We start from the raw sequence: 26232 nt of genomic DNA, 5'->3' as shown, positions 1-26232 counted from the left end.
AAATGTACTACATATATTTCATATGGATAATTATAAACATTTTGTAGCCTTAACATTAACTGAATGATCTGTCAATGATAGACAGAACCTGATAATAATGTGAAATAGAAACACTTCTGCAAAATTATATTTATTTGGTCATGAAACAGTTCTTGGCTTCTTAGGGAATCCTCAGGTGACAACAGCAGATGGCCTAAGAAGCCGAAAACCAGTTCATGACTAAATGAATATAATTTTGTAGAACATCAGGAAGTATTTCCTACTTAATATTATTTTGTACTCACAGAATTTTTATCTAAGGCATCCAGAAAGTAGTTTGTCTTTTACGATTTCTGCACAACAAATGTTGGAAGACAATTATTTTACTTTATACCAACACACCTTACATTACTTTAAAATATAGTAAGGAAAGTCTGGCAGAAAGAACATAAGTTAAAAATACATGTAACAGCTCACAAAACAGTAGAAGTGTTGAGTTGTCAACAGGCACATAAAGAACACTGTACACTACATATAAAGAAGACTGTACGCTACACTGTTCCAGGTGAATACGCAATGCTGGAACTGCAGTTCTGCAGGAGGGCTGAGGTGAGTGGGTTGTGAAGTCATCTAGAATGGAAGAGGGGAGAAAGGTTGTGGGCATGGAACGGAGGTTTGGGATGGCCTGGAGAGAGGCAGCAGACGTACGGGATAGGAATGCAGGAGGGAGAGGCAACAAGTGCACAAGATAGGAATGCAATGCATTGACATTGGCACTGGTTACTTTGTGCAGTGCATGATGACGATGATATGGAAGAGTGAATTGAGAGGGTATGACAAAATAGAGTAAGAGGAGACTGCGGAGAAGAGGGTGTGGGTGTAGTGAAATGGGGTTATGGGGCAGGATGAAAGAGGTTGTGGGACAGGTGGGACAGAGAGATAGCAGAGACGGAAACCAGGAGAGTTATGAGATTACCATATGATGAAATTGGAGATACAGAACCTACTGAATAATTGAACTGTTATGTGTGAAACTTTTTTTTTTACAATACTCTTCTAGACTGAGATGTGTGGGTATTATAGATGCTTCTTCTGTTGTGCCTATGGAAATGTCTATTTTGCCATAGTTCTGTAGTCCTCTTTAAAAGACACATATTTGCAGACAGGATACATTCTTATATGTAAAGGCCAGCCAAGCTCATTATTTTCAGCTGAATAGAATTGGTTCTACATAATTCAAATTTCTTTACCGTAAAAATAGTCCTGAGAGCTTTTCCTTGCATCCTAAAGACTTTTTTTCCCTGGGAATAGAGTATCTCTGGAAGATCAACCCATACCAAACTAATGAATCAATGTATGCACAATATGCCTGCATCACTGTTGACCTACTTGCAATTTGGCTTCACACATGAAAAGCATAACATGCTTTTGAAAGCTTTGTTTCAAGATATTTCACATGACAGTCCCGTTTTAAAATTTTTTGTAGTTAGAAAAAAAAACTTCCATTTTGTAACTAATTTAAAGAATGTATTATTATATAAAATCCTTATAGAATAGAATTTTGCACAGAGCATAATTTAATCATCACTAAATGTTTGGTTTAAAGATCATGGGAAAAGGCTTTATACATGAAACAGACCTGGAGACACCGGAAGGCTTAAGTTTGGTTTTATAATGGTAAGCCAGAGATTTCAAAACCAGATTTTAAACTGTAAGACATTCCAGAGCCCTATGGTACTTCTAACTTAATCAGTGATTTGCTGGATAAATGTGTTGTTGTTTTAATAACCCTCCATAAATTGAATCACAACTTAATATCAACATTTGCTGCCTGTCTTCTATGTAATATCTTACTCACCTTTGTGGAATAATTTGTGAATTAAAATGTCATGTTAAACTATGTAAGTGCTTTTGACAGATCTACAAAAACACCAGTAACATTTCTCCATCATCCAGTGCTTTAAAGAAAAAATGGTGAACATCTGTAGTGAAAACAATGGATATAGTGCAGTGCGGTGTATTGGAGGAAAGCGTAGGATGGCAATGTAACAGTTTTGGAAGTGTTTTTACTAAACAATGGACTTGGCAGACAAGTGGAAGAAGATTTCTATAGAAGAAAAAGTTTCAATTATTAGACAAGTAGAGGCCAATATTCGTATGAGTTGGGTGGAACTAGCTAAGCAACTGGAACTGGTACCCTCAGCTCTCAACACTATACAGAAAAACCAAACATCCACAATGAAAGCTGCTTAGAAGTGCAGAAATTTGAAGCATATGTAGATGAGACCTTTGCCCTATGATGAAATGGAGCGAGGTTTAATAACTTGGTTTCAACAAGTACGTTGTCTATTTTTGACAAAGGCCCTGTTGGTTATATAGCGAGTAGCAACTATCCCTTTTGTAATATTGCTTCATTCCAACCTGGATTTTCCATTGTTTTAGTGCTAATGATAGACACATAAAACTATGTGACACTATCCTATGTTTTGGGACTATTAGTCTCCCTTGGGAGCAGAGGGAGATAGGTTGAGGAAGGTAAAAAAGGAAGGACAGGCCACTCAGTCACTCAAAACCAAAAGTGAGAGGGGTCCAATTGTTGTGAGGATGAGGGGAGAGAAGACTCAGGTGTGAGGGAAATTCACATGTGGATATAACTGACTCATTTGGTCATCTTTGTCTTCCCTTACAAACTGGAAGGTCCCTCTCATTTACCTTCCCAACTTATCCCTCAGTCCCCCCCCACCCTCTCCAAAACAGGAAATAACAGTTTTAAAACCTGGAATAGTGTCACGTACTTTTATGAGTGCCCATTGGCAGTACTAAATGTTTCACATTAAATGTATTCACAGTTTCAAATATGGACAACCATCAGCTGTATAACGGAATGACGGCAATGAAAATTTGTGCTGGACTTGGACCCAAACTTGGATTTCTCGCTTATAATGAGTGATCATTTTACCATTAGGCTACCTGAGAATGGGTAACGGCCAGACCCAAACTTTCCAGATGTCATCAACCATGTGTCTACAACCTGCGTATGTACACTTTTATACAAGTCAGACATTTTTACTGAAAGTCGCATGCCTGGTGTCAGTGGATAAATACGATATTGCAGTGTCTGTGTTATTCAAAAATACAATGCAATGTTCCTTGACAGGCATGTCATATTTCTAAATAACACAGTCACTTCAATATCATATCGTAAAAATTTCACCTCACATATGGGCCAGCAAATCCCTGTCACAAAAGTAATAGTAATTTATGAATTAAAAAACATAAACAGGGATAAACAAAACTGATAAACTAGTAAATATATCTAAACACAAAGGGTTCAATTTGGATAGTGTCTTGGGGAGTTGGATCATTAGGAGTAGGATTAGGATCATTTTTCTCCGTGGCAAAGTGATATTTCCAGCAGAGAGTACGAGTGTAGGACAGTAAATCTTTGACGAGGGCTGTTTGGTTGAATGTGGGAGTGGGGCTGAAGGTGAGGCCTTTGGATAGGACAGAGGTTTCGGATTGGGAGAGAGGTTTGGAGGAAAGGTTAACTACTGAATCAGGGTGTTGTGGTTCCAGATTGTGTTGATTGGAATTTTGAGGTTTTGGAGGGAGTGGAGCTGGAAGTGGGAGATTGAGTAGATGGGAGAGACTGGGTTTGTGTGCAATGAGAGGAGGTTGAAGTTTGCTGGAAAGGTTGTGAAGGGTGACTGAGTTGCCTTTCTGGAGGTGGGAAACCAGGAGATTGGATAGTTTTTTTGAGGTGAAGGGTGGCATGGTGTTCTAATTTGCGGTTGGCCTGTAGGAGGATGCTCTGAACAGCCGGTGTGGATGCGGGAGAGGAAAGATTAAGGACTTTTATTAAGGATAGGAATTGACGGGTGTGTTCATTGGCTGAGTTGATGTGTAGGTGAAGGATTAGGTGGGTGAGGGCAATGGATTGTTCAGTTTGGAACTGGTATAGGGACTGATGGAAAGAAGGGTTGCAGCCAGAGATGGGAACTTTAAGTGTGAGGCCTTTGGGGGTAATGCCAAATGTCAGACAAGCCTGAGAAAATAAAATATGCGAGCGTAATCTGGCTAGGGTGAAGGCATGTTTGCGGATCACCCTGTGGCTAAACATGCCTTGATGCACGGCCAGCACATCTTGGCACAGTGTTACACCGTCCGGGTTATCTGGATACTTCCCACTAACACCAACCTATCCGAACTCCGGAGATGGGAACTTGCTCTTCAATATATCCTCTCTTCCCGTTATCCACCAGGCCTCAATCTCCACTAATTTCAAGTTGCCGCCACTCATACCTCACCTGTCATTCAACAACATCTTTGCCTCTGCACTTCCGCCTCGACTGACATCTCTGCCCAAACTCTTTGCCTCTGTATATGTCTGCTTGTGTCTGCGTACATGTGGATGGATGTGCGTGAGTGTGCGAGTGTGTACCCGTCCTTTATTCCCCCTGGGGTGGGTCTTTCCACTCCCGGGGTTGGGGTAGCTCCTTGCCTTCTCCCTTGGGGCCCGCATCCTTTCGTCTTTCCCTCTCCTTCCCTCTTTCCTGGAGGGGCGGCCGTTGGTCACGGGGGCTAGAGTTTTGTGTGTGTGTTTGTGTTTGTTTGTGTGTCTATCGACGTGCCAGCACTAGAGGGAAACATTCCACATTCCACATGGGAAAAATATATCTAAAAACAAAGATGATGTGACTTACCAAACGAAAGCGCTGGCACGTCGATGGACGCACGGGCAGGCATGGGCATGCACACGGAGTTCTGGCTTTCACGGCCAACTGTTGCTTCGTCGGGGGGAGGGGGGGGGGAGGGACGGGGAGATGTGGGTTTTTTGGGGGAGAGGGTGGGGAGTCGTTCTGGTCCCGGGGGCAGGGGGACTTGCCTTGGATGGGGGGGAGGGACGGGTGTGCACTCGCACACACACGCATGTCCATCCGCACGTGTGCAGACGCAGGCAGACATATACATGTATACGTCTGCTTGTGTCTGTATATGTGTGGATGGATATGTGTGTGTGTGGGAGTGTATACCTGTCCTTTTTTCCCCCTAAGGTAAGTCTTTCCACTCCTGGGATTGGAATGACTCCTTACCCTCTCCCTTAAAACCCACATCCTTTCGTCTTTCCCTCTCCTTCCCTCTTTCCTGACGAAGCAACGGTTGGTTGCGAAAGCTTGAATTTTGTGTGTATGTTTGTGTTTGTTTGTGTGTCTATCGACCTGCCAGCACTTTCGTTTGGTAAGTCACATCATACATATATATATATATATATATATATATATATATATATATATATATATATATATATATATATATATATATATATATATACCTAAAAACAAAGATGATGTGACTTACCAAATGAAAGTGCTGGCAGGTCGACAGACACACAAACGAACACAAACATACACACAAAATTCAAGCTTTCGCAACAAACTGTTGCCTCATCAGGAAAGAGGGAAGGAGAGGGAAAGACGAAAGGATGTGGGTTTTAAGGGAGAGGGTAAGGAGTCATTCCAGTCCCGGGAGTGGAAAGACTTACCTTAGGGGGAAAAAAGGACGGGTATACACTCGCACACACACACACATATCCATCCACACATATACAGACACAAGCAGACTTAAATATGTCTGCTTGTGTCTGTATATGTGTGGATGGATATGTGTGTGTGTGCGAGTGTATACCCGTCCTTTTTTCCCCCTAAGGTAAGTCTTTCCGCTCCCGGGACTGGAATGACAGACACAAGCAGACATATTTAAGTCTGCTTGTGTCTGTATATGTGTGGATGGATATGTGTATGTGTGCGAGTGTATACCCGTCCTTTTTTCCCCCTAAGGTAAGTCTTTCCGCTCCCGGGACTGGAATGACTCCTTACCCTCTCCCTTAAAACCCACATCCTTTCGTCTTTCCGTCTCCTTCCCTCTTTCCTGATGAGGCAACAATTTGTTGCGAAAGCTTAAATTTTGTGTGTATGTTTGTGTTCGTTTGTGTGTCTGTCGACCTGCCAGCACTTTCATCTGGTAAGTCACATCATCTTTGTTTTTAGGTATATTTTTCCTATGTGGAATGTTTCCTTCTATTATAACTATATATATATTATAGAGGGAAACATTCCACATGGGAAAAATATATCTAAAAACAAAGATGAGGTGACTTATATATATATATATATATATATATATATATATATATATATATATATATATATATATATAGGTAGGAACTAGCGTTACAACATGTCCTTGGTTCTCGCACCAACCTGTCTTTAATCTATATTAATTCTTTCTGTCTCAGCATTTCTACATCTTTCATTGTCTTAATTGTCTATTTCTCACCGCCCCCCTCCCACCTCTGTTACGTACAATGCACTTAGCTTTTCTCTCTTATTAACTCATGCATGATGTTTAAGCAGTAATCTCTGTCTCACTTATTACCCTGTCTTCCACCTTTAAGCTCACAGGTTTTCAAATCTCATCCGATGCAGTCCCCAACAATCAGTCTTTCCTTCTCATTCCATGCAGTTAGTCTCCCCTGATCTGCGGTTCTGGGTGACTTTCCCAAAATCTATTCCTTTTCCAATTACAACCTTTTATGTGGGTGTTCTGCCACCACTCAGTGTGTGTGTGTGTGTGTGTGTGTGTGTGTGTGTGTGTGTGTGTGTGTGTGTGTGTGTGTGTGGTTAAACAAAAAGGGGAAACACTGTCATCAAAACTCCCAAAAAGTTCTTGACCAATTTACGAGGTGCATTCAAGTTCTAAGGCCTCCGATTTTTTTTCTCCGGACTGGAAAGAGATAGAAACATGCACATTGTTTTAAAATGAGGCCGTGTTCATTGTCAATACGTCCCAGAGATGGCAGCACCGTACGGCAGATGGAATTTTACCGCCAGCGGCGAGAATGAGAACTGTTTTAAATACTTAAAATGGCGACGTTTTCCTTACTTGAACAGCGTGCAATCATTCGTTTTCTGAATTTTCGTGGTGTGAAACCAACTGAAATTCATTGACAGTTGAAGGAGACACGTGGTGATGGAGTTATGGATGTGTCAAAAGTGCGTTCGTGGGTGCGACAGTTTAATGAAGGCAGAACATCGTGTGACAACAAACCGAAACATCGGGCTCGCACAAGCCGGTCTGACGACATGATCGAGAAAGTGGAGAGAATTGTTTTGGGGGATCGCCGAATGACTGTTGAACAGATCGCCTCCAGAGTTGGCATTTCTGTGGGTTCTGTGCACACAATCCTGCATGACGACCTGAAAATGCGAAAAGTGTCATCCAGGTGGGTGCCACGAATGCTGACGGATGACCACATGGCTGCCCGTGTGGCATGTTGCCAAGCAATGTTGATGTACAATGACAGCATGAATGGGACTTTCTTTTCGTCGGTTGTGACAATGGATGAGACGTGGATGCCATTTTTCAATCCAGAAACAAAGCGCCAGTCAGCTCAATGGAAGCACACAGATTCACCGCCATCAAAAAAATTTCGGGTAACCGCCAGTGCTGAAAAAATGATGGTGTCCATGTTCTGGGACAGCGAGGGCATAATCCTTACCCATTGCGTTCCAAAGGGCACTACGGTAACAGGTGCATCCTACGAAAATGTTTTGAAGAACAAATTCCTTCCTGCACTGCAACAAAAACGTCCGGGATGGGCTGCGCGTGTGCTGTTTCACCAAAAAAACGCACCCGCACATCAAGCTAACGTTACGCAACAGTTTCTTCGTGATAACAACTTTGAAGTGATTCCTCATGCCCCCTATTCACCTGACCTGGCTCCTAGTGACTTTTGGCTTTTTCCAACAATGAAAGACACTCTCCGTGGCCGCACATTCACCAGCCATGCTGCTATTGCCTCAGCGATTTTCCAGTGGTCAAAACAGACTCCTAAAGAAGCCTTCGCCGCTGCCACGGAATCATGGCATCAGCATTGTGAAAAATGTGTACGTCTCCAGGGCGATTACATCGAGAAGTAACGCCAGTTTCATCGATTTCGGGTGAGTAGTTAATTAGAAAAAAAATCGGAGGCCTTAGAACTTAAATGCACCTCGTATTTCAAATTTTTACACAATGCTCCAATAAAAATTCAGACAGACATATTTTTTAAACATATGTAGTATATAAGTATATACATAATACCTCATACAGGAAACTTTGGTTAGGAAAAAATCTCAAAAAGTTATTGACCATTTTACTTCAAACCTTAAGACAACACTGTACTGACATTCAGACAGACATAGCCTCGGCATTTTGTTTAACAACTGCAAGAGAGAAATTACTTTCCTGTGGAAATATGTGGTTTTGTTTTCTTTCTTACGGTAAGTTTTAACTTAGATATCAGGGCATTTAAACCATTAGAGAAATTGTTTCTTCCATATATATCTCTTCTCGTTATATATAATTTTAAACAAAAACTGTATACACAGCAGTGTGTTTATTCTTTTCTTACTCACAGCCAGTTTTAAAAGGAAAGAGGGAAGTTGTACTTGTGAGTTACCAACTTATTACCAGGAATACTATTATGGAATCTGGAACATCCAAAACTTTGGGATCCTATCCATTCAAAGATTAAAACTATGAGAAATACTTTCACTGAAGCTACTATCCACACAGACCCAGCAGCTGCAGAAGCCTCCCCTGTAACTCTCATGTTAATGATCACAACTGATTCACCCATTCATGTTAAGTGACTTCATTTCCTAATAACTGTTTCATGTGTGATAACAATAAACAATGTTTAGGGTCACAGAGAGAGAGAGAGAGACTGGAAGAGGAGATGAACAGAAAGGAGAAGGGGAAGCAAATCGAAAAGAGGGGGAGGAGGAGATGGGCAGACGTGGCGGGGGGGGGTGGGGGGTGGATGATGGAGAGATATTGCAAGGGAGGGGGAATATGGGCAGTAAGAAGGCAGAGGAGCAGGAGGTGAACAAAGAGAGGGAATGGGCGAAGAAGAGTAGATCGACCAAGAAGAGACAGAGGGGGGGGGGGGGGGGGGGGGGAAGGAGATTTGGACAAATATACAATTCTCAATTATATTTAGCAATGGCAAAGCATTGTGAGATTCAATAGTTTGGATGTAAAACAGCAGATTATAACAATGAAATCACAATCAATTAAATTTAGATAAAAATCTGTATCTCATAATCATAACTAATAAATCACTCACAATGTGCTACAATCATCAGAACTGCCATTACCAGCATCATTCAAGTCAAAAACAACTGTTTATATGCCTCTGTACAAGTCCTAATTTCTTCACAGACCTTACACGAAATTTACATTGGAAGCAATAGAATTGTATGAATGTGTGAATGTGCGGTGTCTGTTCTTTCAGACAGTCCAAAAGAACAGATGCCACACATTCATATAATTTGATAGGCCTAACTGGGCAATGAATCCACCTTCTTCAGTGCGTATGCACAAACACGTCTGGCCTCCTGTGGGAATCTTGGAAAAGCGTGGCACTCAATGGGAGTGTGGATTAGCTGTGAGGCAGGCCGAGATAGTCCATGCAGTTGCAATAACACTGTGTCCTGGGTGGCACAGTGGTTACTGCACCTGCATAATAAGCAGGAGATCCTGGGTTTGAATCCTTGTCCGGTATACATTTTCCCTCATCACCACCGATTCCGCGTGATGTCCCAAAGCGGCTGACAGCAGTGATCCCTCCCCTTTCCTTTCCATTCTTCCCCTCTCCACCTTCAATTTACATACAATAGAATAGTTCTGCAGTCAGCTGCAACTTATGGTTCTCTAAATTTTCTCAATAGCATTATGTGCTCGTAATGCTTGCATGTTGCTCACACTCATTGATAACAAATCTAGCTGCACACCACTGAGTTGCTATGGTGTCTCCTTTTAATCCAACCTGGTGAGGATCCTAAACACCCGAACAGTACTCAAAAATGGGTCGCACTAGTGTTCTGTATTCTACCTCCATTATAAATGAGCAACATATTCCTAGAATTCTCCAAATAAATCAAAGTCAACCATATGCCTTTACTACTACCGACCATATGTGCATGTTCCATTTCATAATGCTTTGCAACATTATGCCTAGATATTTAATTGACATGAATGTAACAAGATACACACTATTAATACTTTACTGAAATGTTTCAGAATTGTTTTTCATACTCATGTGCATTAATTTATATTTTGTACATTTAGAGCAATCTGCCAGTTATCATACCAACAAGGAATTATAAGTCATACTGTATCCTCATACAGTCAATCAATGATGATAACACCCTCCCGTACACCACAGTGTCATCAGCAATCAGCCATAAATTGCTGCTCATGCAGATCATTTATGCATGTAGGGAACATCGGTGGTCCTATCACACTTCCCTGGGGCACTCCGTGTGGCACACTCGTCTCTGATGAGCACTTGCCATCCAGGACAACATACTGGGTTCTGTTATTTCTAAAATCTTTGAGCCACTTACATATCTCAGAACCTATTCTGTCTGCTCAAACCTTCGTTAATAGTCTGCATTGGGGCACTGTATTGAACACTTTCTAGAAATGTGGGAATATGGAATCTACCTGTTCCCTTCATCCGTGGTTTGCAGGATGATGTGAGAAAAGGGCAGAAGCTATTCTGTCTCAAGGAAATTTATTACTTTCAGACTTAGAATACGCTCAAGAATTCTGAAGCAAACTGACATTATGGAAATTAGTCTGTAAGCTTCTTCTTAAACGCAGAAGTTACATGCAACTTTTCTCCAGTTGTTTGGGATTTTCTGCTAGGAAAAAAATCTGCTACAAATGCAAGCTAAGTAAGGGGTGATAGATACTAAAGATTATTCTCTGAAAAACTGAATTAGGATTCCATCCGGACCTCGCAACTTGCTTGTTTTCAACTCTTTCAATTGCTTCACAATGCCAGCGATATCATTCCTACAGCCTTTGCAGGGTGTATATGCGGACAAGGAAACAAATTCCTGGATTTCCCGGTTAAAAATGCACTTTCTCCCAGGTGAAAACATACTTTTTCCCTGTTAGGTTGGTTGGTTGATTTGGGGAAGGAGACCAGCTAGCGTGGTCATCGGTCTCATCGGATTAGGGAAGGACTGGGAAGGAAGTCGGCCGTGCCCTTTCAGAAGAACCATCCCGGCATTTGCCTGGAGTGATTTAGGGAAATCACGGAAAACCTAAATCAGGATGGCCGGACGCGGGATTGAACCGTCGTCCTCCCGAATGCGAGTCCAGTGTCTAACCACTGCGCCACCCCGTTCGGTTTTCCCTGTTAACTGACAGTACATTATATCTCAGAACTGTATAACTTATAAGATCTTTGAATGATTGTGGTTTTATACATGGGAGTAGAATTTCCAAGGGATTTAGAAAACTAAACACAGGGAAAAAACGCGTTTTGGGAAGATCTTTGATGTGCAACAACATGTATGCTGCATATTTTCGTATTACGAAAGTATAAATTCGAATTCCACCAAACACAGCATGCTACTTTCCAAAGCATTGAAATCGAGACTGCGATGCGCTTTTGTAAGCCAGTCATAGCTTATGTCACGTGATCTCGCCAGCCGATGACAGCGGGTATTCAGAGCTTAGGACACGTGATGTAGTCAGCCAATAGCAACATCACTGTTAAGTAGCGCGAACACACAAACTTTAAAAGTTAATGGTTTAAATTAATATACATAGTGTTGATACACGAAACGCAAAGCTTTCACATATAATATTGGTCTGTAAGATTAATGCGCTGCAAGAGAAGCTAAGCTTTCACATACAATGTTGGTCTTTTAAGTGCGTATTACAATTTAAGATAGCCTATATCACACCTCACAAATGTGGTAATAACGACAGAAATGTCTGATCTTCTGGGCTCGAAATTCATCTAAATGGATCGTCATCAAAGGGTTGATTTTTAAATGAGAGTCACACGCTCTGTGATTTAAAAAATTCATCGTACATTAACGAACATATCTCCGTTGTAACTGCCACAATGGTACTTTGATGGTAACACTTTGGAAATCACCATTCAGAATATTTTCCCGTGGCCTGTTAGAAATAGGTTCGTTTCTGCAGTTGCCAGAGAGCACTAGATGACAGGCGTCACCGTGCTTGCGCAACTACGATGTCGTAGGGAGCCCGTATGTTCGTTCGTGTAAAACATTAAAAGATCGTACATTATGTCATAAAAGATACAAGACATCAGAGGATACTCCAAGAGCATCGGAATTTCGTGACCCATACTAAACTGTGCACATTTAAAGTGCACATTCGCATGTCCAGATTCCCAGTTAAGTAGGCCACGACCTGATATTAAGCCTTTCAATGTGGTTTTCAGGACGTAAATTTTCTTGGAGTACCAGTATTGTGTTATCTCATGTTTGGTTCTTTATTATGGCATAATGCCATACTTTGCTAGAAGTTGAAAACGTGCACTTGAAATGCAGCGAACAGTGTGTGGAATTAAACACTTAGTTTCAAATATATTGTCTGCATCAGCGGAAAAAATTTCTTTAACACACCTACAAAAATAACTTCTTCATTGTTCTGCAAGGCAATTAATGCTCGACTGTCAGAAAGGTGGAAATAAAATAAAATCTCCAACTAATAACACATTTTAGCCTTTCGTAATCATGTGAATGTATTTTAATTCACTTGATAGCTCCTGGCCGCAGAAATCTGTTTTCTTTTCATCTGACGTGAGGGCAGTAAATAAAGAAGAAATAGCAAAATCACTAAATGTAAACATTGGTCACATGGAGACTACCCACTTCCCCACTGCAACTCAGACTGCTCTGCGCATCAGCCCCGGATTTATGATCTTTCCGAACCAGGGCAATACCCAGCCACTCCCTCGAGCGTTTGAGATAGGACGTAAAATATTTTAAAAAATCGAATTTTCAAAAAATGTTCATTTTGTAGCGAACATCTTTCTGAAGAGTCTGATGAATAAAACATATCTGTTCGAGGATATGTAAGACATGTCATTTGCTCGTAAGTGTGCCAAAGTGCAGTGCCTCGTCACCTCACGCAGCATTCCTCTATCGCACGTCACCGTACTTCGCTCTGTGGAATTGAAACGTGTATATTTTGTAATGGATGCCATCAAACCATATTCAGGACAATGGAAATTAAATTGTCCTGTGGTGCCTCTCCTGCTTACAATCAGCCAGTTTGACATCATGCCCCTCTCTCTCTCTTTTTTTTTTTTTTTTTTTTTTTTTAAAAAAAAAAAAAGGAACTCTTCAGAAAATTTGCACTCTTTATTCCCTATCAGCTAACAACTTGCTGCTTTGTGTGACATAAATTAAATATAGGATACATAAGCCCAGTAAAGACATGAGACAAGCAAGACAACACACATTTCTTCAGTCCTTAGCTCACAGAATTTTTTTCTCTCTAATCTTGCCACAGCTTTACATGGCGTGCTTTCCTTTCTGCGAAAGAATCTATTACCTCATCAAAGTTCGTCAAATGTTTTGCTACACGAAAAGTCGAAATGTCGTTTTCTAATACTGAAAAAGCTGTTAATGCAAATATTACCCAAGACTGGTGTGGTTTCCCGATCTGATTACGTTTATTTTGTCACTGTCTGCTAGATAAAACAAAATAGGCCTTTCTAATACTGCAACAATTGTAATACACACCAAATAAACGAGACTGTTTTGGCACAAACGGTCTTTTTTGTAACTACCGAATATAATTCACAAAGTACCATTATCAAATGCCTATTAGGCCTACTACAAGCAAAAAGCTTTACGTTAGAAAATAGTTTCACACTTCATTCATGCGCTCCAGTTTCTCAAGTATAAGATCGAAAAGTAGTAGTACGAAATTTTTATACAAACTTGGAGTCTTCATATTGTTCCATAATTTATGTGGCTGGCTCTGAGCACTTCTGATGTCATCAGTCCCCTAGAACTACTTAAACCTAACTAACCTAAGGACATCACACACATCCATGCCCGAGGCAGGATTTGAACCTGCGATCGTAGCGGTCGCGCGGTTCCAGACTGTAGCGCCTAGAACCGCTCGGCCACCTTGGCCCGCCATAATTGATGTGATGTCCCGGTTTCTTCTCCTTCCTTGTTCTAACAAACAGTCTTGTTATCACTAATTCTGTAACTATTCCTGCCAATGTCAAAGCTTATTTGCAGGTTAACTCCATTAACTCTGCCAGAATCAGCGGTTTAGTTATCCCGTGATTATTCTCCGGTTAGGCCTTGCTACATGTTCATACAACGTGTTTTCTGCGCTTCTTCCAGAATAAAACTTGATGCGGCTGCTAGCCGGGGACTGTACAACCGGCCCTGACTAATATAGCGATCTGGCCAAAATTTTCTGTCAAAATTTCATTTTCTTGGATACACCGAGAAGGTAATACGTAATCTTTCTTACCTGTCATTCATTTATTTCCACTCCTGTAGTCTGAATCTATGGATTTAGCTAGTAATTATAACAACGCTCATCATTCGCAAACCTAATCAACCGCACAATCAGACAGCGGTTGGCATTCATCCGTTCGGCCTTACTCCGTTCAGCTCATATAGCCCCTTTTGTCTGTAGGAAAGTTTGTTTCTACATGCGACGAGAATTCCTGTGACAGACGTCATGTACACTATGCACGCATTCACAAATCAACTTACGATTCATTCAGAAATCAACTTAGAATGTGTTCAAAAATTTTCAAAAACCGACAGGGATGCATTTCCAAGTCATATGAATGAATAATCGATAGAATGTGAATTTGCCCCCCACCCCCCTCCTAGATCTGGGCCTGCTATGCATGCAAGAATCTGGCAGCTTGGGCACTTCAGTAAAATTTTTCCCGGCAGCGTCTAGCTGCTTACTGCGACTGCTTACACAGCCAACAGTCACATTCCCGTAGCCAGAAGCTGGAGAAGGTACTACTCACAGAACACCAATATAGGTACTACTCAACTGCGCATGCGCATGGTGTCGCTCTTAACTGCTAAAACGAATCTAATGTAAACAGTTGTGACGTCACGCTCATCGGAGGCAATTTGTTGTTACGGAACATTGCATAGTCTTCCTAAAGCCTTTGACACATTTTGCTGTTGGCAGACACTTGTATGAGCACTGTGTTTTGTTGCTGTATATGGCGCATTTCCTTTGCAATTTAAGTTTTAATTTCGTTTTTTCTCTCGTTCATGTTTTATTGCTGCAGTATTATTCTGCAGTAGCGGTATACAGTATCCTTTGTTAGAGAATCAGTTCTTACCAGTCAAAATGACAAAAATTTATCTGAAAGCTAAAACAATGAAAAATTCCCGAGTTTTTCCCGGTTTTCTTCCGGATGAAAAAATTCCCGGGTTTTTCCCGGATCTCCCGGTTGTCCCACGTCGTATAAACCCTACTTTGTGACATCAAATAATGGTATATCTGTACAGCCCTTCTGCATGAATGATTTTTTTTAAATGCGAAATTTAAAACTTCAGCTTTCCATTTTGCTGCGTTCTATTGTCACAGCAGACTAGTTAATGAGTGACTGGATAGAAGCCTTCAAATTGCATAGTGATTTTATGCAGGATCAGAATTTTCCTAGGCTCTTGGCAAGATCTCTCAGTAATGTATAATGGTGGAAGCTATATACTTCGCACGTCTATCTTTTTATAGACACATAAATTTCTGCTAACTTTTGCCCATTAACATTTCTGTGCAATCAGTTTAAACTTTGCCCTAATTCCTCTATGTTCGCCATATTGGAACTAAATGATATCCACTCACTGTCTAAGTAGGATCTTAACAATTGCTGTCTGCTGTTTCCAACACAAAAATTCTCCTAGCCTCCTTGATGAATTTTTTAACTTTAGTACCCATCACTACTATGATGACATAATCGCCAGTTCCTGTATCTATATTGATAACGTCACATCTATTTGCACTACAAGATCTATAATATTCATATTGTGTGGGTTGTCAAGCTAGCTTCTCAGACAGTTTTCAGAAAACATGTTCAGAACTACTTCACTAGACTGTCTGTCCACACTACCTCCAATGAATCCATAGACATCCCAGTCAATACTTGGTAGTTTAAACTTTAAACTCATCTCAAACTGACAGTGCATGATCATGGTACTCCCACTTTAATGAGTGTAGATTTTTCTTGAATGGTTCTACAACTATTATGGCAAAAAAGGATGGCCAATAAAAACATTTGAAGACTTAACTTGAGTTCACCTAGTCTGGTTAGTCACAGATAAATTTGCACTCAGATTACTTCAACCTCAGCAGACACTATTTTTGTCAATTGCAAAGAACACCTCCCCTACTATGGTGTCTAACCTGACTTTTCACTGTATGTTCCAAGTCTTCTTAAGTATTTCGGAACTTCCCATTTTGGACTTCATACATGTCTTGGTTCCCAGTATAATTTGTGTGCAACAGCTTTCCTGGCAGGCAGTACATTCAGGAACTCTGTTACAAATGCTTCGGCACTTGACTATTTCAGTTTTAACATTTGGAGTGTCTTTCCGTTGTAAGTGATCTGATTTCACTCTCTCTGAATAAATTGGCGAACCTTAATTAGAAGACCTCAAACTATCAGCTAGCCTCTTCCAGGCTCTCTTCTGCCCCTAGGCCAATATCTCCACATTTTCTAAAGAAGTTGTCTTTACAGCATATGTGGAACAAAATTAATCCACTTACTTAATCCTTTACTTTATTCAGTACATTGTATATTATTACTTTCTAGCATATGTCATTTCTGTAATGTTTAGTACCCATGTTTCACTTCTGTGTAAGGCCACATTCAAGAAAAGGAAAATTTGTATTAGATGTTGAAGTATTTCTCTTCTTCAAAACAGCTTTTCTTGCTATTACGAATCCGTATTTCTTTATTTTATAACTAGTTTCTGACTTATTTGTCTCCGTCAATGTACACTTGACTTCTTATAGATACACGAGGGTTCCCCACAATGAATGGATGTATGAACCATTAAGCAAAAATCACTGAACACAATTTTCAACACTAGTCCTTGTAATGATGTCACCGAAATATTTATCGAAAAGCATGTTACATAGTTATTCATTCATTCACACATTGTATTTTGTAAGTCTCATCATGAAGGAGAACCTGTGGGGCTGTAGAACGAATCAAGTTCTACATTAACAGGAAGAGACAACAACTGCTGGCTTCTTTGGTAAAGTATACTAACAACAAACTATTACCCACTTCTTGAGTACTTTACACAACTATGTTAGGAGGAAACAGCTGCTTTCAAAAAAGCCACTGCTCATCTTCCCACACTGGTACTACTCAGGTGCTGTTTTTAACTAATTCTTTACACGAAGCATTACTGTAACTTTACATAGTCTACAGCTGGCTACATACTAGCAAAGTCATGACCCACATAATACAAATATTACAGTTATGCAGAAGTAATGCTCCTAAGTCAAGATATTCTGATAAATTTGAGAAGAAATCACTGAAGAGGTAGTATTTTACTTGGTTGTTAAGTACCTGGGTATTTTCAGTTTCCTGATTAATGTTCACTGGCAACCGGTTATAGAATTTTGTGCCACAATAGGAAGTTCTTTCTGAATCTTCTGATGCATAGTCTCCTTAATAGTTATACACTTTAGAAGAAGAAAAAGAAAAGAAAGAAGCATGAAGGAATTATGCAAATGGGACAGAAGTTGGTAGATGTGATTTACATGTACAGACAAACAAATGATCACAATTTTAGAAAAGAATGACGACTTATTCAAGAGAAAAAGCTTTGCAAATGGAGCAAGTCAATAACATGCTGGTCCACCTTTGGCCTTTATGTAAGCAGTTATTTGGTTGGCAGTGATTTGTATAGTTGCTGTATGTGCTTCTGAGGGATATCATGCCACATTTTGTCCAACTGGCACATTAGATTGTCAAAATCCAAACCTGGTTGGAGGTAGCTACCCACAATGCTCCAAACATTCTCAATTGGGGAGAGATCCAGCAATCTTGCTGGCCAAGGTAGGGCTGCCAAGCATGAAGACAGGCAGTAGAAGCTCATGCCATGTGCAGGTGAGCATTATCTCACTGAAATGTAAGTCCGGATGGCTTGCTGTGAAGGGCAATAAAACAGGACATACACTCCTGGAAATGGAAAAAAGAACACATTGACACCGGTGTGTCAGACCCACCATACTTGCTCCGGACACTGCGAGAGAGCTGTACAAGCAATGATCACACGCACGGCACAGCGGACACACCAGGAACCGCGGTGTTGGCCGTCGAATGGCGCTAGCTGCGCAGCATTTGTGCACCGCCGCCGTCAGTGTCAGCCAGTTTGCCGTGGCGTACGGAGCTCCATCGCAGTCTTTAACACTGGTAGCATGCCGCGACAGCGTGGACGTGAACCGTATGTGCAGTTGACGGACTTTGAGCGAGGGCGTATAGTGGGCATGCGGGAGGCCGGGTGGACGTACCGCCGAATTGCTCAACACGTGGGGCGTGAGGTCTCCACAGTACATCGATGTTGTCGCCAGTGGTCGGCGGAAGGTGCACGTGCCCGTCGACCTGGGACCGGACCGCAGCGACGCACGGATGCACGCCAAGACCGTAGGATCCTACGCAGTGCCGTAGGGGACCGCACCGCCACTTCCCAGCAAATTAGGGACACTGTTGCTCCTGGGGTATCGGCGAGGACCATTCGCAACCGTCTCCACGAAGCTGGGCTACGGTCCCGCACACCGTTAGGCCGTCTTCCGCTCACGCCCCAACATCGTGCAGCCCGCCTCCAGTGGTGTCGCGACAGGCGTGAATGGAGGGACGAATGGAGACGTGTCGTCTTCAGCGATGAGAGTCGCTTCTGCCTTGGTGCCAATGATGGTCGTATGCGTGTTTGGCGCCGTGCAGGTGAGCGCCACAATCAGGGCTGCATACGAGCGAGGCACACAGGGCCAACACCCGGCATCATGGTGTGGGGAGCGATCTCCTACACTGGCCGTACACCACTGGTGATCGTCGAGGGGACACTGAATAGTGCACGGTACATCCAAACCGTCATCGAACCCATCGTTCTACCATTCCTAGACCGGCAAGGGAACTTGCTGTTCCAACAGGACAATGCACGTCCGCATGTATCCCGTGCCACCCAACGTGCTCTAGAAGGTGTAAGTCAACTACCCTGGCCAGCAAGATCTCCGGATCTGTCCCCCATTGAGCATGTTTGGGACTGGATGAAGCGTCGTCTCACGCGGTCTGCACGTCCAGCACGAACGCTGGTCCAACTGAGGCGCCAGGTGGAAATGGCATGGCAAGCCGTTCCACAGGACTACATCCAGCATCTCTACGATCGTCTCCATGGGAGAATAGCAGCCTGCATTGCTGCGAAAGGTGGATATACACTGTACTAGTGCCGACATTGTGCATGCTCTGTTGCCTGTGTGTATGTGCCTGTGGTTCTGTCAGTGTGATCATGTGATGTATCTGACCCCAGGAATGTGTCAATAAAGTTTCCCCTTCCTGGGACAATGAATTCACGGTGTTCTTATTTCAATTTCCAGGAGTGTAGAATATTATCGACATACCTCTGTGTTGTAGTGGTGCCATGGATGACAACTAAAGGGACTCTGCTATGAAATGAATTGGCACCCCTGACCATCAGTCCTGGTTGTCAGGCTGTATGGAAGGTGGCAGTCAGGTTGGTACTCCCACAGCTGTATGGGGTGTCTGCAGACACATCTTCACTGGTTACTGGGGATCATGAGGCAGGACACATCACTGAAGACAATTCTACTCCAGTCAATGAGATTTCAAGACAAAGACATGTCTGGACACACCCAGGCAGTTGTGGGATACTAATTTGACAGTTGTCTGCCATACAGCCTGACAACCTAGAGTGGTGGTCAGGGGTGCTACTTCATTTCATAACAGGATCCCTTTGGTTGTCATTCATGGCATCCTTACAGTACAGTGGTACATCAACATTATTCTACGTCCTATTTTATTGCCCTTAATGGCAAGCCATCCTGGGTTTACATTTCAGCAAGAGAACCACCACCCACACACGGTGAGAGTTTCTGTTGCTTCTGTCCACACTTGTCAAACCCGACCTTGGCCATTCAGGTCTCCCCAGTTGAGAGTGTTTGAAGCAACATAGACATGGCCCTCCAACCATCTTGGGATTTTGTTGATCTAATGCATCAATTGTACATAATTTGGCACAATATCCCTCAGGAAGATACCCAAAAAATCAGTCAGCACCAAGCTGAATAACTGCTTGGGAAAGGACCAGAGGTGGGCTAATGTGTTAATAGCTTGCTCAATTTGTGATGCTCTTTCCCTTGAATAAATCATCCACTTTTCTGAAATCGTAATCATTTGTTTGTCTGTACATATACATCACATCTAATAATTTCTGTCACATTCATGTAATTCCTTTCTGGTGGGTCACTATTATCATTATTATTATTATTATAAATAATGGATGATGATGAGTTCATACCAGAGCCAGAAAATAACGGCAAAGCAATATGGAAAGTAAATAACCATGAAGGAAGTAGCAAAAGGAACATGTCACCATGAACTGTGACAAAATTAGAGCTACTAACCCCCAACAGACTGCAAATTTCTTCAGGCAGCACTAAGCAGGAAATACAAAAGACCTAATAATCAAGAATAAGAGAGATAGCACAAGCAACCAACAGAACAAAGTAAATTCTTGCCTCCACTGAATCTGTCTCTATGAAATCACCCTGAATGAAAAGATTCACATAGCAAGAACCTTAAAAAAAAGTCCTCAAGAACTGATGGTATTCCAGACTTCATCATAAAGCAGGGCTTCACAACATACGTGCTTGCGGAGCAAGCTGTGAGCAGCAAGGCGCGAGCACGGAGCAGCGCGAGCACGCTACCCCCACTACCGGGCCAGAGCGGAGAGAGTCACGTGGGGCACACAACAGCTGCCGCCAGTCAATGTAAATCCGCGGCCACCTGCAGGGATATCACTCACGAATTATTACTTTGACAAATGAAACAAATAAAAGAGAATGTACACGTGCCACATAATTTTACTAGCTTAGTGTATGCCTCTACATTTGTATTAATTTTTTGAACTGTTACACAATAAAAGGTGTCACTGAAGTGTGGGATTCTCTGTTATCTTGTACTTTTTGCCCTTTACAATTGCGCCAATGTTCAGAGTAATTGTTCTTGTGCATCATAGGCGCAGCGTGCAGTTTAAATTTCAACCAGACAATGCGTTTCTCAGGCGCGTCTTGTTACATTACATTGCAGAGAACAGTTATTCACAGACATACATGGAACCGAACATTGATATTATTGTAGCCGCCAGTTTGTGCAAATGAGGAAATCTATCCTGAGGGGAGTGTCTGTAAGATTCCAAAATGTTTTTCTTGTTCTGAAATTTGTCTCTGTATTCTCTGTCACATTGCAGGTCAATAATTTCTAGTTGCAGCTCAGGACGAATCTCTTCAATATTCGCTGAATATGGAGAGGAGAACAGATCAGAATCACTGTCTAGTGCTGTCAGATCTTGAAAGCGTTGATCAAATTCTTCCTTAAGGGCAACTAAACTATGTGAATAACGTTCACAGTCTTTGTGAACATCTTGAATGGATGATAATTTAGGAAAATGAGCTAGATTTCCTGTTTCCAGCTGACTCACCAAAAGTGTCAATTTCATTTTAAAAGCTCGTATTCGATCTATGAAATGAGTAATTAGCAGATCTTTACCTTGTAGTGAAATGTTCAAAGCATTCAGATGGCTAGTTAAACCTGCTAAGAACGCGAGATCACATTTCCATGAAGGCTCTTTCAATTCAGGAACACACATGTTGTTTATTTCCATGAACATATTTATCTCATCTAATAGGCAAAAATTCGATTTAATAATTCGCCATGACTAAGCCAGCGGACCTCGCTGTAATAAGGCAGGCTACCATACTGGCTTTCTACATCCTCAAGAAAGCTTTTAAATTGTCTGTGTTGTAGCTCATGCTTCCTTATATAATTGGTTGTACGAACAACAACACTCATCACATTTTTTAGGGTGATAGTCTTTGCACATAAGTTTTCCTGGTGGATCACACAGTGAACGCCCCTTATTTCATTCGGCACGGTCAGTTTTTGCATTTTCTCCTTCAACAGCGCAACGAAACCTAATTTTTTCCCTGTCATCGCTGGTGCACCGTCTGTAGACACTGAAACTAAAGAATTCCACGACAATCCTATATTTTCAACACTACTTAAAATATCACCTCTGGTTGTAGTGTTCTTCATGGCTACTACATCGAGGAGCTCCTTCCTCACCTGAAGATCTCTATTAACACCTCTAATAAATATGGAAAGCTGCGCTGTTCCAGTGATATCAACACTTTCGTCCAGAGCTAGAGAATACGCCATAAAATCTTTATAGATATTTGCAAGCTGGCTCTGGACGTCGTCTGCCATGTCCTGTATGCGACGCATAATGGTCATGTCAGAGAATGGCACAATCCGAAACTGTTCAACTTGAGATGGACACAAATGTTCCGCTGCAACTACCAAACATCTTTTATTAAATCGCCATCAGTGAAGGGGCGCAGGGATTTTGCTAAAAACAAAGCAATTTTGTAGCTCACTTTGAGAGCTGCCTCAGATGATTTTTCTTCGTCATCCAGATCTTCTTCGGATAGCTTCCTTTTAAGTTTAATAACTTCCTGTGCACGATCTGGTTCATCACATTTTCCACTTCCGTAGTCTTTCGCGTGGTACGACATATAATGTCGCTGCAAATTAAATTTCCTAAAAGAATTCAGCGTTTTGTGACATACTAAACATTTTGCAACACCATCTTTTTCTGTAAACAGATACAATTCCTCCCAATGGGGGTTGAACTGCGAAAGCATGGTTGGGGTTACACAACGGCGACTTGACATGATTCTTAACCAGCGAAGTGACTGTTAGAGCTGATCGTAGTACTTTTAACGTTACACAGTCGGCGCGAATTCAATAGGCACGCTGCGGTCCTATTCATACATGCGCGCGCATTTCCCCTCCCTCCCCTCCCTCCCTGCTCCACGACCTTGCACCTGCTCGCGAGCACGTGCCTGAGCAGACGCGAGTACTTGCGCTTAAAACCGGCCAGTTGTTAAGCCCTGTCATAAAGGAATTTATTATAAACATTGAAAAACCCCTTGCATAGATAATCAACTCATCATTCTTGACTGTGACATTTCCTGACTATCTTAAAACTACCAAAGTGACCTCTGTTCATAAAAGGGTGACAAATCAAATTTGGAAAATTCCACACCAGACTCAATGTTATCAGTTTTTGCGAAACTCACTAACGAATCATGTATAACAGATTAATGAAATTTATGGACAAGAACAAAATCCTCACTGATGCCCAGCATGATTCCTGGAAAAATAGATCCATGACTAGTGCCATTTATAATTTCCTACAAAATGGTCTAGACATACATAACAAAAAACAAAAAAAAAATGCTAGTGTTTGCTTAGATTTAGGAAAAGCTTTTGACATCTTGGACCACAGAATCCAGTTGGAAGAGTTTCAAAAGTGTGGCACTGTATTGAAATGGTTCTCCTCATACTTAACAAATCAGAAACAGAAAGGAGTAATAATAACACATGAAATAAATAAGAGCACTAGAATATGTTTTTCAGTTGCAGGAATAATAAAAGTGGAGCCCCTCAAGGATTCAAACTTGAGCCTATCCTTGCCTTCTGTACATAAATGACCTAGATCTAAGCACTGAATCACAAATAAATACTTTGTTTGCAGATGACACTAGCATCTTTGTTGGAGGGAAAACCCCAATATGGTACAACTACAAGAAAGCATAAATAAAGCTAAAGACCAGGTAAATGTCAGGTTTGGAAGAAATAAATTAATAATAAATACATCTCAAACATCTTTTCTTAATTGTTTGGAGTTATGTGATATGAGGATTAAAATAAATTAATAAATACAAAAAATAAGGGTTAAGTTGTTGGCTATGAACTATCTATTGGCCTGATCCACTATTCTCTTAGCTTTGCCTGTAGGATGAGTTTGGGCATTTTATCAATGTACTTGAGTCATCAGAAAACATTACAGTTTTGTAAGAGTCCTCCAATGTCCCAAGTAAATCATTTATTTGTACCAAGAACAGGAACAGGCCCAGGACTAAATGAAGAAGCACATCATATTTAGTGTTTCCCCACTCCGAATTTAATCTTATTTCCTGTCCATCATCTGCTAATGTGATCTTGTTTTTTATTGAAGGGATGCAATAGAAACTCTCACCGTGTGTGGGCGGTGGTTCTCTTGCTGACTCCATCAAAGCAAGTGGAATATGTCTTATGCCATGGCATTTTAATTTCCATACCAGAATTTTGTGATCCACACAATCAAAGACCTTGGACAGATCACACAGAATTCAACATGGTAATTTTTATTGATCAGTTCTACTAGAATTGAGAGCTTGTTAGATGATACACTAACTTCTCAGTAGAACTGCCTTCATGGAGGCTAAAATGCCCTATTGTTAACTATGGTTATCCTCAGAAAAATGGTTTGGTATTCTTGGGAGCTACCTTCTCACAATAATTTTGATATATAGAGGAGGAGGTTGATAGGCCTGTAATTAGAGATCACTTGTTTATCTGAACTTCTGTATATTGGTGTTAGTGCTATATATGGTACTTCAATCTTTCTGCAAATACAGCGTTACTCATTGACTGGTTAGAACGTAAATCAAGGGTAGTGCCACCAAGTCAGCAAAATAATTTCTTAATTAAGCTGAAATCCCATCATGGCCAGAAGAGTTAACACTTTTTAGTGACCTAATGGTTTTTGTTAATTGTCTTCCATATGAGTTGATAAAAGTGATGTCTGGTAATTAGGTATACATTGCCTGTGGAAGTAATGTTTCATTTTTTCTTCCACTTGTCCATTGTCCCTACATGTGTTTTCAGCTACACAATCATTCAATTTAATAGCCAATGATGTGAATTTCAAATCATTTATCATGTTGCCATTGTCATCTGGAAGTTCAATATTATTTTCCTTGGCCTGTTTATTTGTTTTATGCCTAAAAATACTCCATGTTGTCCTTGTTTTTTTTGGGATATGAGGGTTGCCCTGAAAGTAATGCACCGCATTTTTTTTCAACCCCAAAAACAATGCTATGAGCTCAAAACGTTACATATGTATTGTTTGAAATCTCCTGATTGAGGATGCCAAGTTTCCGTCACTTCCGACAGATAGCGTGCTGCAGAACAATTTCAAAATGGCGTTTGTAGGTGAGGTACATCACAAGTAACATACCATCACTGAATTTCTTACCGCGGAGAAAGAAACTGTGAGAAATATTCACAAACGCTTGTGTAAAGTCTACGAAGCATCTGTTTTCGACAAAAGTACAGTTAGTCGCTGGGCACAGAGGGTGAGGTCATCAGAAGGTGGTTCAGAGGAGCTACATGGGTTGGGTAGACCATCCACGGCTGTCCACCTGACACGTTACAGTGAGCGGATGTTGTCATTCACAAGGACAGACACGTTACGACTCGGCAGTTTGCATTGCTTTGTCGATGATGAAGTGATTCACACAGTGAAGCACTGACTCCGCCACCAGGACAAGGATTGGTACCAACAGGGCTTACATGCCCTTGTTTTGTGCTGGAGGAAGGCCATAGAAAGGGATGGAGATTACATGGAAAAAATAGGGTGTGTAGATAAAACACCATTCTTTCGTGTGTGTAATTCTCATTTGTTCAATAAAGAATTGTTAAAGAAAAAAATTCGGCGCATTACTTTCTTCGCAATCCTCCTATGGAATTTTTGTGCATAGTACATAGTTTCTAGAATAGTAGTTGTCATGATACAATAATATCTGCACCAAAACTGAAGTAATGAAGTAATACTTACCACACTAATAACCAGTGCTGTAATGTACTTCGCAAACGTTTTCATAGGTATCCAAAGGTATCTTACAGCAAAAGTGCTCAGGTATAATACCGCCAATACCTGAAAATGCAAAATAAATATCAGGTAGCAACTAGCTGTCCTCTAACAAGACAATGCTACTTGAATGCACATTCTTTATTAAGCCTGTACAATTATTTTGACAATAGTTATTTTTAAATGAAGATGGGCAATTTGCAGTATTTTTACAAATGACCCATGTCAGCCAAGTAGCTGCAGGAAAGTCATATTAGTACTCACTTTACTGATTAAATGTAGGAGTGAGGGGCAGAAGAAGTGAAGCAAATCACACTTTTCTTTCGTGTATCTATTGGTACCTGCTTCGTGATAGGAGGCTGAT

At 41.3% G+C, this 26232-nt stretch overlaps 1 protein-coding gene across 2 annotated transcripts in view; it reads right to left on the bottom strand.

Annotated features, from left to right (window-relative positions):
- The window catches only part of LOC126188797 (uncharacterized), a 62845-nt gene extending 36906 nt beyond the window's left edge, over positions 1-25939 (bottom strand). The window contains exon 1 of one of the 2 annotated variants that reach the window (XR_007537864.1): positions 25836-25939. Coding sequence is in view for 1 of the 2 variants with exons in the window: in XM_049930413.1 (XP_049786370.1) it covers positions 2939-3043 (105 nt within the window). In the remaining variant the exon portion in view is untranslated. Of the gene's footprint in view, positions 1-2938; positions 3054-25835 lie in introns of those variants that run through there. The other variant, XM_049930413.1, reaches the window with a different exon arrangement.
- Positions 25940-26232: the final 293 nt, after the last annotated feature.

The sequence above is a fragment of the Schistocerca cancellata genome, chromosome 1 (genome assembly GCF_023864275.1).
Source record: "Schistocerca cancellata isolate TAMUIC-IGC-003103 chromosome 1, iqSchCanc2.1, whole genome shotgun sequence".
In the NCBI taxonomy this organism is placed as follows: domain Eukaryota; kingdom Metazoa; phylum Arthropoda; class Insecta; order Orthoptera; family Acrididae; genus Schistocerca; species Schistocerca cancellata.
The sequence above is the reverse complement of the archived record's forward strand: the minus strand, read 5'-3'. Positions and strand labels throughout refer to the sequence as shown.